General features: G+C 42.0%; 1 protein-coding gene across 1 annotated transcript in view; it reads right to left on the reverse strand.

Annotated features, from left to right (window-relative positions):
* The window catches only part of gse1b (Gse1 coiled-coil protein b), a 434,552-nt gene that overhangs the window by 40,688 nt on the left and 378,199 nt on the right, over positions 1–15,665 (reverse strand). Inside the window, exon 3 of the mRNA XM_061964192.2 lies at positions 4,312–4,509. Within this exon, the coding sequence (XP_061820176.1) occupies positions 4,312–4,509 (198 nt within the window). The remainder of the gene's footprint in view (positions 1–4,311; positions 4,510–15,665) is intronic.

The following is a 15,665-nucleotide window of genomic DNA, read 5'->3' on the forward strand; positions in this document are numbered from 1 at the left end:
TCCCAATCTGGGAATGCCTTGAAAAACGAACATCTTGCAGACAGACTTAAAAAAAAAAGGTTACAAAAGTAACTGTGAAGAAAGATTTACACCAACGCATATCAAATAGTTTTTATGTAGACTACAAGGAAGTGTTTTAAATGTATATTACAATCATCATGTCCCCTTTAATGTGAAGAGGTCTAGTTAGGCCTCAGGCTCAAATTAAAATACAATGTAAATGTTATATGTTTAAACTGTATGTTTATGTCGGTGTGTCTGCACCCAGGGGACAAATAACCCATTAATAAATATAGAGGAAACACCTTCTTAAGCAGTCTCAGAGGATTTCTTTGTTGATGTCTTCACCAAACAAGAAGGTTCAAAACCAAGAACATTATGGCATGAAACTCTCAATGGGATGTAAGGTTTTGGAAAGACAGCGAGTGAGAAAGAGAGAAAAGTCGTAAAGAGTGAGGAGAGAAAGTGAGCAAGGCAACTCAAGCTGTTTGATTTATCTCATTCTTTTTTCTGGATCGCCTCCTCTATTACCAGTCTCCACTCTTGCAGACTGCCTCCACACTTGACCGCACAAGCTGAGCCACACATGCGCACACATTGAAAGCATAGTACTTATCGACAGACAACAAACCAAGCTCAGGGGTCTCGTTCCTTGCAGAAGCTTCCGCCTTCATCCGTGACTTCATCCAAAACAAACCATCACAGGTTCTCAGCAGGTAGTCCCTTTCATTGAGTGCAGTAGCTTTAATTATTGTTAAGCTGGATCGCTAACCTTAAGCAGGAACACAATTCCATAAACTGTTTGGTGTTGCCAGCTTGCCTCAATCAAGCTCTTCCACCGCTGCAAAACAGCCTAATCCGCCCCACCAAGACACCCCGGCTCCCCCTCCTTCCCAGCATGCATTACAGGAACATTAGCACTTAATTAAACCGTCCACTTCACACCTGGGGTGCGTAAAAGCACCCAGCCAGCCCTACATCCATATGCCACTGCACAACACATGCACTTCTAAAGACATCCTGATGCACAAAAATGCAGCATACACCTGCTCCTATGCATGGTCTCATCACTGTGGGATGCATGAAGTGTGTGTTGCAGTGCTAAGAAAGAAAAAAATGGCGGAGGGGAAGGCGGGAACAGAAGGGAAGCTTGTGTGTCTTCTGCTGACTGTACAAATTGTACATTGCACTAAAATGCAGCTCTGAAACTGATGAGAGACACATGCAAGATTTTGTGGTAAAGACCTGAGGGTGGAGTTTGGGGGTGTTGTGTCGTGCGTGTTGTCAAATGAGATTGTTTTTGAGCGTGTCAGCGACAGTCACAGCCTGGAGGCTTTTGCCTTGAAGATACATGCACAGCGCAGCCAGGCTGTGTGAGCTCCAGGCAGGCTCCAGATGGAGAGGTCAGAGACACACTGGCTCGCTGTCCCAGCATGCTCTTGGCTGCAAGAAACAAGGAGAGCCTCTGGACACACACACACAATCTGAATAAAACGCCCAGGTTTTTTACAAATCTGCTAATCACTTCCAAATCACCTTTGTTTCTTGCTAATGTACTCCACTATGTTTTGCACCTTTGTTCCCTCTCTGTGTGTTCACTCCATTTCCAGGCATGGTGCAACAGTTGGTATGAAACCAGTTATGTTGTGTCGACAGGCGTGTGAGAGGAAACAACTGTGAGGATTAAACCCAGATCTGCCTAATTAATCACATATCAGCGGGCCATGCTTTTTGAGGCAGCGTGTTATCAGCATTTGTGTGTGCGTGTGTGTGCTTTTGTGTCGCTTTGATACTCATTATCCATCAGCTCTTTCTTCAGGGCAACACTCAGTACACAGAACTATTCATTATACTTGCCACAGACAAGCGACAATGCATGTGTCTGTGCGTGCAATATGTGCGCATAACCAGCAAGGGTGCTCGGGGACTCAAATCAGTTGAGCAGCTGGAGGCGGAGATAGCAGCACTCACACCGAGCTAATTCCTCCAGGCCATGGGACGGTGAGTCATGCTATCCCATAGACGGCATGCTGCACAACTCACCAGAGATTGAGTCGAGGCAGCTCATGAAAAGACGGCAGGCAGCAGCATGCTTGCTTACAAGGTTGCAAAGACAACTGTTTGCATGTGCGGGGGTGTTGGGGTGTGTAGCCTATAAATACAGGCTCAGCAGACACAGTCATGGCTGCAGCTCTAGGGGTGACATGCCTCCTGCCACCCCAGGGTCATGGCTCCAAAACACAAGTGGAGTCGCTTGCCCTTGTGCCTTGACGACTGACTCATGTACAAAGCACATCCTACACCAGCCGGGCGGAATAGTCAGCAAGCCACAGAAAAAAAAAACAAATTAGCTATTTTGTGTTTTTAATCAAAAAAGGGGCTTTATCAGTCATCATCTGGTGCCTGCTTGTACACAAAGACAAATAATCATATTCATATTCTCCTATTGCTGGGAGATGCAAAAAGTATGTATTAAAAAACCAAGCAGCAGAGAGATAAGAGGAAAAAAATCGATAAAAAAAGCAAGTCAGAGACAAAAAAGGTTAACAAACAGGTGACAGAAATGGCTTCTGGAAGGGGGGATTTTTCTTTTGGAGTGGAAAGTAATAGAGCGTGTGTGCAGGGTTAGGGACGTGAAGTGAGATGAAGGGGGGAGAAGGCTCAAGAGAGAGGTGATGAGAGCCGAGTTCTCTCCCTATCTGCACGTAATAAATCCTATGCAGGGAGTGCCATGTGCCCAGGGACAGCCGGGATGCAAACGTGGCATCTGATTTAAGAGCTAGAGTGAGGGTGGACAACGGGGCCAGCCGAGTCTAGACATAGATTCTGTATGAAAACACAAACACCCCAATAAACTCCATAAACAAGTGTTTTCCTATTCAATGTTCCAATCAGGTTATAACCTAAGATCTTATGCATGTAACACTACACTAGGGATGCATGATATGGCCTGAAATCTATAAAACAATATATATATATATTTATATATATATATATATATATATATATTGCAGCTTTTTAAATCGCAATATATTATTTGGCATATAATTGATAATAGAGCCATTTCAAAATAGGTTACAAAGACTCCTAATTTGGCTGCTGACGTATGAGGTAACATATTGTGTCATGTATAGTAGTATCTGTATTGTGTTATTAATTATCATTGTTCTACTTGCTAATTTACTGTTAATATCTGGTTACTTTCTGTTGTAACAGGGTTCTATCTTCACTTCTGTTAAAATACAATTAACACTTATTCTTCTGTTGTTTCAATACAATACAAATGTGGGTGTCGATCCAATACCAAAGAGTTACAGGGGCTTTATTGGTTAGTCCAAAGCTAATACTTGCAATGTTTAATGTTTAATTAAATGTTTTAATTTTGATTACAAATTATAATCTTACAAAAAAAACAATATCACTTAAATATTTATATTATTCGCCACTATTGCCTCTCCTTTAAATAATTAGGTTTTTGCCCTTTAAGACCACCTGTGTAGAGGGAGTTATTTTTAAGACTTTGTAAACAAGGAAAAAACAAGAAAATATTTTTGGAAAATGCAAAATATTGATGTAACCACTGTAGTATCGAGATAATTTAATTGGGGTCGATACTGTCAATATTTGTATTGATCTGCCCACGTTTGTTTACAATCATTCAAGAGCTGTAGCTTAGCGGTGTAACATGTTTAGCTATTCTGCGCCCTCTGGTGATGACACTTGTAAAAACAATTACCTTATTTGCTGCCATGTGGGCGAGAATTGCTGGCTAAGATATGGCTTTACTGCACTCTGGAGGGACGTTAGCTGCTAGCAAAGACGCTACATTGCATTGAGGACACGGCGTTGGTTTGCTTGTCGCTATCAAATTTGCGAGACACAGATTTAATCTTTCATCAACATGCATTATCATCATATAACCATTGAATTAAACGCTCTATCGTCAGCCAAATGTATATCATCCATCCATCCATCCATTTTCTACCGCTTGTCCCTTTTGGGGTCGCGGGGGGTGCTGGAGCCTATCTCAGTTGTTATATTGTCTATATCACGCAATCCTACACAACACATCCATGTTAGCTAAAATTCCAGTGGCATACTGTGATACACAAACATATCCTATTTGGATATACACAAAGATCCCATTAAATGGGTCAGTAGCTCCTCATTATCCCACTTTTCTTGAGGGGTAATCAATCCATCTCAATTAATAACTGTCCATAAAAGACACAAACATAAATAGGAACAATTATCCGGTACCAACACAACATCCATGGAGGCTCAGATTTTACGCTAGCATCAGAACTTTACCTCGTGGTTCTTCTGCCTGTTTTGCCAGTTTTCGGAGGGCTGCGGCAAATCCAGAGTGAGCCGACTGTGCAGCCGGGCTTCCATTGGCTACGATGGAGCCGTTAAGAGGCGACTGGGTGAGGGGGCTGACTGTCGCCGTTGTACGGGTTGCCGTGGAGATCATTCCTAAGGATGGTGACTTTGGCTCATGGCTCATGCCTGAAAAGTGGACAGAAGAGAGAGGGGTATTTCAATACAATTGTGTTAACTGTCAAACATGTCTCCAGATGTAAGCAAAAAAGAATACACTATTGAACAAGGAATATGTAAATAAACAACACAGTTGAAATGGATTAAAAAAAGAAAACATACAAAGCTCCCGAGCACACAGTGGAAGTGTGCTGCTGAGTTTCTGTGACAGCTGGAGCGGATGGGGATTGGTGGTGTGAGGGGCAGGGGGAGCTTTCATTGTATAGTTTTAGGTCAGAGGTGGGAGGTCACGAGGGCAGGTCATCAAGAACTAAAAGTCTGGCTGTGTGTCTGCTCGAGGTCAAAGGTGAGACTGTGCACAACACAGGAACAGCGCATGCTTCGTCACACTCAGGGCGATTGTACCTTGTCTGATAACTGTCCCTGTTATCGCCGCTCACAGAAAAGGCAGATTTTTAGCACGAGGTAGTTGGGAGGGGGAAGAAAGGGTGGAAGGTGGTTCCTTTTCTTTCCTGCGTGCGTGTGTGTATGTGCATGTGTGCTGAAAGGTGACACCGCGTTGACAGCCCCTCAGACAGTGGAATCCCTAAATGCCAGAAGGGTGTGTGGTAGCCTTACATGCTCTGGCGAAACAAACACAAGAAGGGCATCCATGAAGACAGCCCAATAGTAAAGGTATTGACGTTTTTCAAAATATCGACAGCACATTTGTATATATAGGATTTATACTTGGGTTTGCCCAAAAAGTCTGAGGACCAGAGTTATGTGTTTGACAATCCCAACAGCACTTAGACAGTCCTGCCTTTAACCCCTCAGTTACCCGCTGCACTCCGTGTGAACCCGGCGCACAATTAATAATAGAGTCAACAATGACTACTGACTGAACAATACACACTGCGCCGTTGGGAGAATGGCAAACACACACACTGCCCTGTCCTGTAACGCAACTTAGTGGACCCCCGTTCCTCGTGGAAAGAGACTGGAGAAGTCAGCAAAGCGGGTAAAAAAAAGATATAGAGACGCTGTAAGGCTGAACGTCCACCACACACATGAAGCCACACGGACGAGCGTAAAGCTTGACAGACACACACACACACATCCGGAGGTCTGGCCACAGTTCATATCCTCTCCCCCACACCCGAACACCACTCCTCCCTACCAAGAGACAAACAGACAGCGCGGTTGTATCTCCTTACTGCACAAAGGAGTGGAAGTGTCTGGATCCCCCAAGTCTGCTGCATCTTCAGCCCACACCGGTGCACACAGGCGGCCGCTGACAGGACGCACACCATCTTCCTGCTCCTGCTCCCTGGTGTCTATCTATCTATCTGCTCTCGCCGAGCCTGGTCCGCCCGCTCTCCCTCCCCGCCTGCCTTTTCCTGTCTGTGGCGCTGCCTCTCACAAAGACCGTTTGGAGCTTATCTAACAAAGCAACACACCACACGCGCTGCCTATCTCTCCCCTTCGTGCTCTCTCCCTCTGAGTGAGAAAACAGAAATTCTTAGCCTAGCAGCTGCTGCGATGTCACATGACCTCATCCCCCCCACCCACACACACACACACACACACACACACACACACACGCACACACACACGCACGCATACACACACATAAACCTCCCTCCAGCCCTCCTTTTCGCTCTCCCTCCTCCTCCTCATCCTCCACCCTCTCAACCTATAATTCCTTAACCATTTGTAGATAACAGACACAGGCATGCATGCCCTGCCAAGGCGGGCTGGGGGAAGGGGAAGCGAGGGAAAGCAGAGGAAGATGCTCAGCCCTTCACCACGTCTGACCCTTTCTGGCGGGTGGTCACAGGCCATGTGTGTATGTGTGTTGATGCAATTGGGCGCACTAAGGGTTTGTAAATCCCCTTATTGAGAAAGAAAGACAAGTTGCGGCTTGTGTGGAGCCCTGGAGCATTGAAGGAAAGACAGAACCCTGGCAATAGGCGCATTGCCCACAATGAGCTAAGATCAATTAGCTTTATGGGCATGACTGGCGTGTCATGACTATTTTGGCATTCACGAAAATGGAAACACTGACTCAATACGGGGATGATGCATTTATGTTAAGACTGATTGTCAGCAGGGAGACAGTGGTAGAGCGTACAGGAAATAGTAGAGGCATAGCTTCCTGCAGCGGTGTGAATGTGTCCTTTTTGTGTGTGTTGTGTTTCCTCCCGCTTTTTCGCCTCTCTTTTCTCAGAAGAGCGAGGGAGCGGGCAGGCCACAGAGATGACAGCGGAGAGGTATTACCTTTGGGGCAGAGCTATATGGTGGCGAGCACAGAGCCAAAGGTCACCGCTTGACAAAGCACAATTCTGTTCTTCTCCACATGCTCTAGCTTTATCTCCCCATCATCACACAGCTCAGCCTGCTCTTATCAGGCAACCACCGGGAGCACAATGCATCTGTTACTTACGGTACATCTTTATAATAAGGTAAATAGACTTTAAAACTAGCACCCTGACTAAAGCATAAAACAGGGTATACTCAACTGGCGGCCCAGGGACTAAAGCCGGCCTGGGAATGACACCATACCGGCCCCCCGAGTTCAGGTCAAAACTTGGGAGACAAACATTTTCGCAACAAATTCCTAAAAACACAAGAGTGCTCCTGTTGTATGTGCTGTCAGAGATATGATTTTTGACTAGATTTTTTTTGCAAAAGGTCCTTAAAAACAGCAGAGCGCTCCTGTAACTCTGACAAAATATATAGACCAAAAACAAATGACTACTGTGGACCACGGTGGTTTTCTGAAGTCTGCCCCCCGGTCTTTAGCTTTCTTGAAATGTAGCCCTCAAAACAATTTAGATGAATATAAGGGACAAGCGGTAGAAAATGGATGGATGGATGGATTCCTGGCATACATTAAGGGCTTTTTGCACCCTTTACACGGGTACCTAGAGGGCGCTGACTTTCCAAAGTGTTCTAAGCCCTCTTCTGGCTTTTCGCACAGAATGAGGTATGTAAACACACATTAACTTTGTGTGTGGTCAGCTAATGGTTTAACTACTAACATAGGCTATCATTGAATGTCGATTCTATTGTAACAACAATGTGACTGCAAATTGTTAGCTGCTTTTCTTCAACGGTGAGTGATAAGACTGAATGGCAGACAAATTCTTCACACTGTCAGGTGAGTTTTATTCAAGAACCGTATTTTTCGGATTATAAATCGCTCCGGAGAATAAGTCGCACCGGCTGAAAATGCATAATAAAGAAGGAAAAAAACATATATAAGTTGCACTGGAGTATAAGTCGCACTTTTGGGGGAAATTTATTTGATAAAACCCAACACCAAGAATAGACATTTGAAAGGCAATTTAAAATACATAAAGAATAGTGAACAACAGGCTGAATAAGTGTACGTTAAATGACGCATAAATAACCAACTGAGAACGAGCCTGGTATGTTAACGTAACATATTATGGTAAGAGTCATTCAAATAACTATAACATATAGAACATGCTATACGTTAACCAAACAATCTGTCACTCCTAATCACTAAATCCCATGAAATCTTATACGTCTAGTCTCTTATGTGAATGAGCTAAATAATATTATTTGATATTTTACGGTAATGTGTTAATAATTTCACACATACGTCGCTCCTGAGTATAAAAAAAACTGCGACTTATAGTCCGAAAATTACGGTAGTTCAGTTCAGTTTCAGTTTATTCCGAACATGCATGCGATACAATGTAATGCATCACATATTTCCAGTTGTTTCATACAGCACGTCTGAAAAGGAGTAGGAAAAAGCAGAGCTTATTTAATCCTAACCCTTTTCATATCATAGCAATTTTATCCCATTTCCTTGTTCTCTGTTTGTAACAAAACAATAGATAAATAAATAATATACCATAAGTAAGTGAACAAATATTAAATACCTAAATAATCATTATCTAAAAAAAACAAAAACAAAGAAAAAAGGTCAATGATGTTCATCGTAATAGTTCTTCTTTTTACTTTGTGAATGCTTGTAGTTTAAACAGTCTCTTAAAGTTAAAGTTAAAGTACCACTGATAGTCACACACACACTAGCTGTGGTGAAATTACTCTCTGCATTTGACCCATCCCTATGTTTCACCCCCTGGGAGGTGAGGGGAGCAGTGAGCAGCAGCGGTGGCCGCGCTCGGGAATCATTTTGGTGATTTAACCCCAAAACTGAATTATATTGGTGCTTTGTTTGATTTATTTGCTGAATCCATTCCATAATTTAATTCCACATGCAGATATGCTAAAGGTGTTGTACGCGCATACAAATGTTTTAAATTAGATTTTCCTCTAAGGTTATATTTCTCCTCTTTTGTTGAGAAAAAATGTTGTACATTCTTGGGTAGCTGGTTATAGTTTGCTCTATACATAATTTTAGCTGTTTGCAAATGTACCAAATCGTTGAATTTCAATATTTTTGATTCAATAAATAAAGGGTTTGTATGTTCTCTACATCCAAACTCATGTATTATTCTAACTGATCTTTTTTGTAACACCGTTGGTGAATGGAGCGCACATTTGTTGTTTTTTCCCTATATTTCTATACAATAACTCAGATATGGTAACACTAGTAACTGTGAAAAATATAGACTTTAAAAAAGTATATACTGTATATGTTCTGTTAAAGCATATTTATATCGATTTTATCTGTACATTTTTGTTTTTTGTTACAGACGATTTAAAAAAACAAAACATTAGGTTTTTTTTTCTCCTCTAGCGCCGGTAAACTTTTTGCCCCCAGGAGTTTCCTTAGCTCCCACCCTCCTTCTTATTTCTTAACAGAGATTCACATGCCCAGCAAAACATGGCTAATGCTAACGCTAACGAGAGCGTGTAATCATTTACAGCAGGTATGTATGATGAGCAATAAGCACAGTGCCAGTCGCTCTGCACACCACGAAGATGTGTAAATGAAAAATCCTGCATTTATCCATTTACTAAATCAAACTTTTTCTCAATGTTTTACATGATTATTTATTTGCATACAATGTATGATTTTACAATTCTACATTTTTATATACAGTAGTATTTTATTCATGACAGAAGTTTTAGGTTTGCACTTTATTAATCTTAATGTTGGAGATTATTATTTGTTTACAGGCAATGTGCAATGCTACATTTTTGTTCATATAGAAGTACTTTTTACACAAGAAAGAAGTAGTGCTTCCCAGAGGAAGCTCTTAATTTAGTTCTTTGAAAATTATTCCATAAAAAGTCCTAAAAATAACAGCAATATTAAAATTACAATTTTGCTAAGAGTAAGATGCAATGTATGAAGTGTCATTTAAAAGTTTTTGATCAAATAACATAAAATGCAGATTTGATTTTGAATGATGTCTGTCATTTGTATTAATTGGTTTCTTTAAAAGGTAGGCAAATAATCGTATATCAATTTTTTGGATTTATTTTTACGCTATATATTACCCCAGGCCTATATTATGGTTTAAAATGAGTTGATTGCAAACAGTCCCTTTACTGAATCAATTCATAAATATGATTTGAGCAATAAATCCCTCGATCCTCCTTATTTGTCATTACAAGACTTTGATTTGGTACAATTCTATGTGTCCAACTTTGTGGCAACAGTTTTGGCAAAGACTCGTTTCTAATTCAGCATACGAAAGTAAAATCAATCAAGCATGTTTGGCAAAATAAACATACAAAAGGCATGCAAACTAAGGCTTTTGTAGGAAACAGCAGCATGCCTGCTGCATCTCCCTCCTACACCACAGCTCTACAGTACAAGCAAAGGTGATGTAGATAAATCAAATATCCTGCAGATGGCGTCCTCTCCCAGTTAATAGGTTAATGCATCCTTTCAGTTATCCTCCCAACCCCTTAAAATCGAGTAGCACATTAGACTTGAGGTAGGTAACTGATTTAACTGAGAACCCCAAGGGGTGTGAAAGTGTTAAGTGATATGAATATATGTTTTGTAGTGTGCAAATTATGCACAAGTTCAACAGTTGCACTGACAACCTGGTTGTTGAAAGGAATCTGTGAATCTGTTACAGGCTGAGCTTCTTCAAGCTCTTAACCCTTTCATGCCGTTACGCCCTGAGGGAAAACAAAACAAAAGGAACGGAATGTAGATTAGAACAACCCACACACACATACAAACATGATCCCGCCCATACACACACACACACACACACACACACACACACACACACACACACACACACACACACACACACACACACACACAGCCTGAGCATATTGGCTGCGAAATGGCATACAGTAAACATACACTTTTAACACCCCACTGGGAGTAAAGCCGATCACTAACTCCTGTAGTCAAACAAACAAGTCCACCCTTTTGCAAGCTGGAATGCAGATTATTTGTTCTCTCACTCTCTCTCGTGCACACCAACAAACATACACAGCTACACAGATGCATAAAGTAAATCCTCTTGGCTCCTGTGTGCCCTGGTCAATGGGGAGATCAAGCAGAGGCAGCTTTAGCGAGTGGTTAATCTTTAACCAGGAAGGGATTTGCCTATCAGCTTGTTAAAACTAGCAGTGGTGTTGCATCCAACTGATCCAGCCACCACCCTGCCGACTTGAACGCCATGTCCATCGCAGCAAGGCTGGAAGATCATCGGTCTACAACTGTGGACGCATTGTTCGTTCCAAAGGAAAGCAGGTGCATTTTTAACTAATTTGGCTTGGCACATTTAAGTTTTGGGAGTCACCTTTGAACAGGCTAAACAAGGCTGCAATTTCCCTGAAGTGAAATATTTGGCAAGGGAGGTGGTTAAACATGTTTTATAATCATGTTCCAAACTCTCGTGCATTTAACAATCTTGATGTTGGTTGACTTTCCACTGTGCTAACGCAGCAAATAGACAATGTGTGCACTGTACTGGTTATACCAAAAAGGGTTTGACTTTAATAACAACAATTTTTCACCTTTCACTTTTATTTTATTGTGTGACCAGGAAGCAGACATGTAGAAAACAACAGCTCAGATCGTAGAATCTCATTACAGCGAAAAGAGACCAAACCGCAGAGGCTTTACTCACAGGGGGAACTTCAGAATGAGGACAGGTTCAACTTCCTGCCATGGTCAAATTAACCAGGTTTAGCTCAGCTACTTGCACGGGACATATTATGGTGTGCGCGCATCCGTTAGGTCTGACAGCCTTGTTAGCCAGCTCAAGATGCACTGACAAGAAGGTGTCCAGGTGGGAGTAGTTCCTACTATAGAAATAAAGTACTAGTGATGCTGCAATGTACACATGATAAATACATGTGGTTGTTTATATATCAACACGATAGTTTGAATAAAAGAGAAAAAGAATCAAGATGTGCATGCAGTTTCATTTGTGCAGGTCTTTACTTAACTCACAAAAAACAAAAACTGTATCTGATCTAAATACTTCTGGATCAAACTGTACATAAACAAACAAAAGTAGGAAACAGAAAAATCACCAAAGGTCATATTGTCAGTTGAGGTCAACAGGCATCATCAAAAAGGTTAAGGTAGGTGACGCATGGATGGTGGAGCTTTGACATAAGTATACACAAATGTATGTCATCATCCACACAGTACACACACACATACGCACATTATTATTCTGAAGCACAGCAGGATAAACCTGCTCTGGTGGTTCCAGGTTTGTTTGACTTCAAAGATGAGATGTCAGGGCAATCTACCCTCAGGCGCAAAAGAACGGATGTGTCTGTTCGTGTGTTTGCACATGCACGGACACCTGTCAGCGAATGCCTAGGTGCGTGCGTGCGTGAAACCTCTTGTGCCTTGTGGCAAAGGTCGAGCCATCGTATCAGGGAAATCTTGCAACGGCAGCTCTGTGGCTCATGCCGAGTTGAAGAATCAAAGCGGGAGGAAGACAAAGAAGTAAGGGTGAACAATGAGGGAAGGAGCGGGGAATCAGGAAGAGAGCAAGCGAGTAATGCCTGTGTGAGCGCTGTCATTATACAGTAGGCCTCCACTATGCAGCTGACATAGTGAAGCACATCTTTTTCTGACCTCACTTGCTCCCACTGTCTCTAGCGTGCACACACACACACACACAGATGAGCACACACACAAACAAAAAAATAATTGTGTGTATACTGTGAACCTCGTTATTTATCCTTCACCTCTCACTTTTCCAGCTCTGCTCTGCACACTACCACCACCTCAACCTTCCTGCCAGCAGCTTGCAACAAAAACACAAATTTCAAAAGACCAGACTGCATCTTTTCCCTCCAACCACATTCCCCTCTTATTTTTTTTTTTAATTCAGAGGCGCACACATCTACAGAGAGGTAGTGTGTCTTGCGGGTAAGCACAAGCTCAGATGATTTTCTACACCCTTCCCCGCATCCGACTCACCCACCCCGGCAGCACCATTTCTTCTGTCTGTTAATTACATGCTGACTGTGGCGGAGGTTGCTGCTTGTGTGTTTGTGTGTCATTTGGGGAGAGTGTGACTGTGTTCTTAGAGATACAGGCGTGGGCGCGTGACAGCACAGTCTGGTTACGCTTCACAATACTGCTTAGGGTGCAAGCACACATATGCAGACACACACTCACACGCGCAAAAAGCGTGCACACATTAGTGCCTTCTGTCTTCTCTGGCTCTCATGGTCCATGCCCCGGGAGTCAAGCTGCTGCCTGTGTGGCTGCACACTCTCTAGAAGCCGCTTGCTGAGGGGGACGCTGCCCTCAACGCTCCCCTAATGAGAGGGTCAGCTTCAGCACCAGCCCAGTCTTCGCCATCATCATCATCATCTAAGTAGCCACTGGGTTCTGCTGACCTTGTCGTTTAAGCACCTGCTCCAGCAACACTGAGAAAGGAGGCAGATGTGGATGCTGTGCATGTGAACCTTAAAAGCTCAAGTAGAAGCACACATGTCGAACAGAGCAGCTTCCGTTATCATGCCTTATCATGGTTCTTGCACCTGTGCTGTGTTACCTTTTAATTAGGAACACACAGGCTGCATGTGTCACACAACTGGATGGTATATTACACATTATGTTGTCCGTTTTCTATCTTCACACCTTTGGGTTTGAGCATATACAAAGGCCATCATTTTTAACTTTGATTGAAAAATCCATTCATCCTTTTTCCTTTATCTAATTGAGGGCTGCATGAAGCTTTAGTCAATCCAAGTTCACAGGGACTCTCTATAGACAACCATTCGGTGTCACAGAGTAAGAAGTGAAAGTGCTGGATGCACGGAAGTCAGCTGAGTAAACTGCTACAGTGATTATTGGATTGGTCAAATACTCATATTTTTTCAATTTCATTTATTATTATATAAAATCTTTTACCTATTTTTTAATTGTATCCTGATTAAAAAGTGTATCCTCCAGTGTATATAAGTGCGTTTTAAAGAGATAAAATAATAAATAATCGATTTCATCATAATATTGATCAAATTAGTATGACAGTCAGCTGTTCAACGTTAGCAGCCCACAACAAGCTGTCTGGGGCTAAACAAATAAAAACGAGGGACTTACTAGCATTATAGTAGGACCCGGTTCTCTATAAACCACGCATATACTGTAATAGAAGCCATCACAACACTTACTCGCCAACTTTAAGTAGCTCAGGCTCGAAGTGAACCACACTACATTATGATCACGCAACGAATACATTCGACTTAAAGCTGTTATTTTTGTTGATTATATGTGTAATTGAGAGTCTTGTAAGATCACTACTGAAGAAAGGACAGCAGTCATACTCAGGAGGTACTTTTGTATGCATAATCATCTCCCTGCACTCAACACGGTCGTCAAGTGTGGCAGAATAATCTAGCATACACTTCGGGCCTTCACAATAACATCGCTTTGAGCTACATCCTGTCTGACTATACTAACAAAATAAGAGTCCAAGAAAAATAGCTCACACATATACTGGTATTAAATAGCACTTCAAGAAACAATACCTTACTACAATTTGTACTAATGGAATGTTGCAAAACAAGTACTGTACTTTCACTTGCAATTAGTTTCTTGTTTCAAAATTGCACTTTTGAGATGTTTAAGAAAGTTTAAACTGTCCAAAGTTGTTTATGGTGAAAAGAAAAACACTAAATACTGATTTTGATTGAGAACTGCACTTTTTTGGGAATTTTGTGTTGTGTATCACAAACTGAAACGGCATTCAGCTGTTTACGCAGTAGCTAGCTAATGGCTAATACCGTAGCATGCCGTCACAAGGCGATGTGTTACTACGCTAGAAAAAGGGTTCATAGGTGTTCACTCTTACAATAACAATGCCGCTACAGTTCGGTTATTATACAGGTTACGGAACGTAAATTAAGTATTGTTGGCGGTTTTTCAATCCATTTTCAAAGTGATTTAGAGGCAGAATGGATTGAACCCTTTAGCTGCATTGTTAGCCACCTAGAACAGGCCAATTATTACAAATTAAAATGCAAAAAAATTAATCATTTTGTCTTCTTCATAAGGTTTGTGCACGTGTTTTCCCCCTTTACAGAGGAACTGCACTTTTTTTTCCCATCCATTTCCTACCCCTTGTCCCGTTCGGGGTCGCAGGGGTGCTGGAGCTGTCACGCCAAATTTCTTCCCCCTACAAAAACCTCCCCCCTCCCCCCATTTACTTCCGGGGTAATTTCCTCTTACCTCATTTCGTCTTACTTACGTCATTTCCTCTATTATATATTAATTAATATTAGTGAAATGGTTTCAACAAGAATGTTGATTTAAAGTACAGACATTTAACAGTATTATATATTAATTAATATTTTTTTTACGTTACCACGAAGACAGAAGTTCCCAGCAGCGGCCCTAACACTCCGCCTGAAATTTTCCCTAACACTCCGCCTGGAATTTTTCGAAGCCTGCTGGTGTTTGACATAAGTCCCCTGGGACAGATAAAGACAAATGTCATTCAGTGACACCACCATTTTCAGGAGATTTGGATTCTATCGATCGTTGTCAATGACGTAAGAGGAAATGACGTAAGTAAGAGGAAATGACGTAAGAGGAAATGACCCCGGAAGTAAATGGGGGGGGGGGTTGTAGGGGGAAGAAATTTGGCGTGACAGAGCCTATCTCAGCAGGCGGAAGGCGGGGTACACCCTGGACAAGTCGCTGCCTCATAGCAGCATTTTTTTATTTTTTTATTGTGTCTATTGTTCACAATCATTATGAAAGGCATGACGACGGATGGATTTTTATTTTT

The sequence above is a fragment of the Nerophis lumbriciformis genome, linkage group LG06, assembly GCF_033978685.3.
Source record: "Nerophis lumbriciformis linkage group LG06, RoL_Nlum_v2.1, whole genome shotgun sequence".
Taxonomy (NCBI): domain Eukaryota; kingdom Metazoa; phylum Chordata; class Actinopteri; order Syngnathiformes; family Syngnathidae; genus Nerophis; species Nerophis lumbriciformis.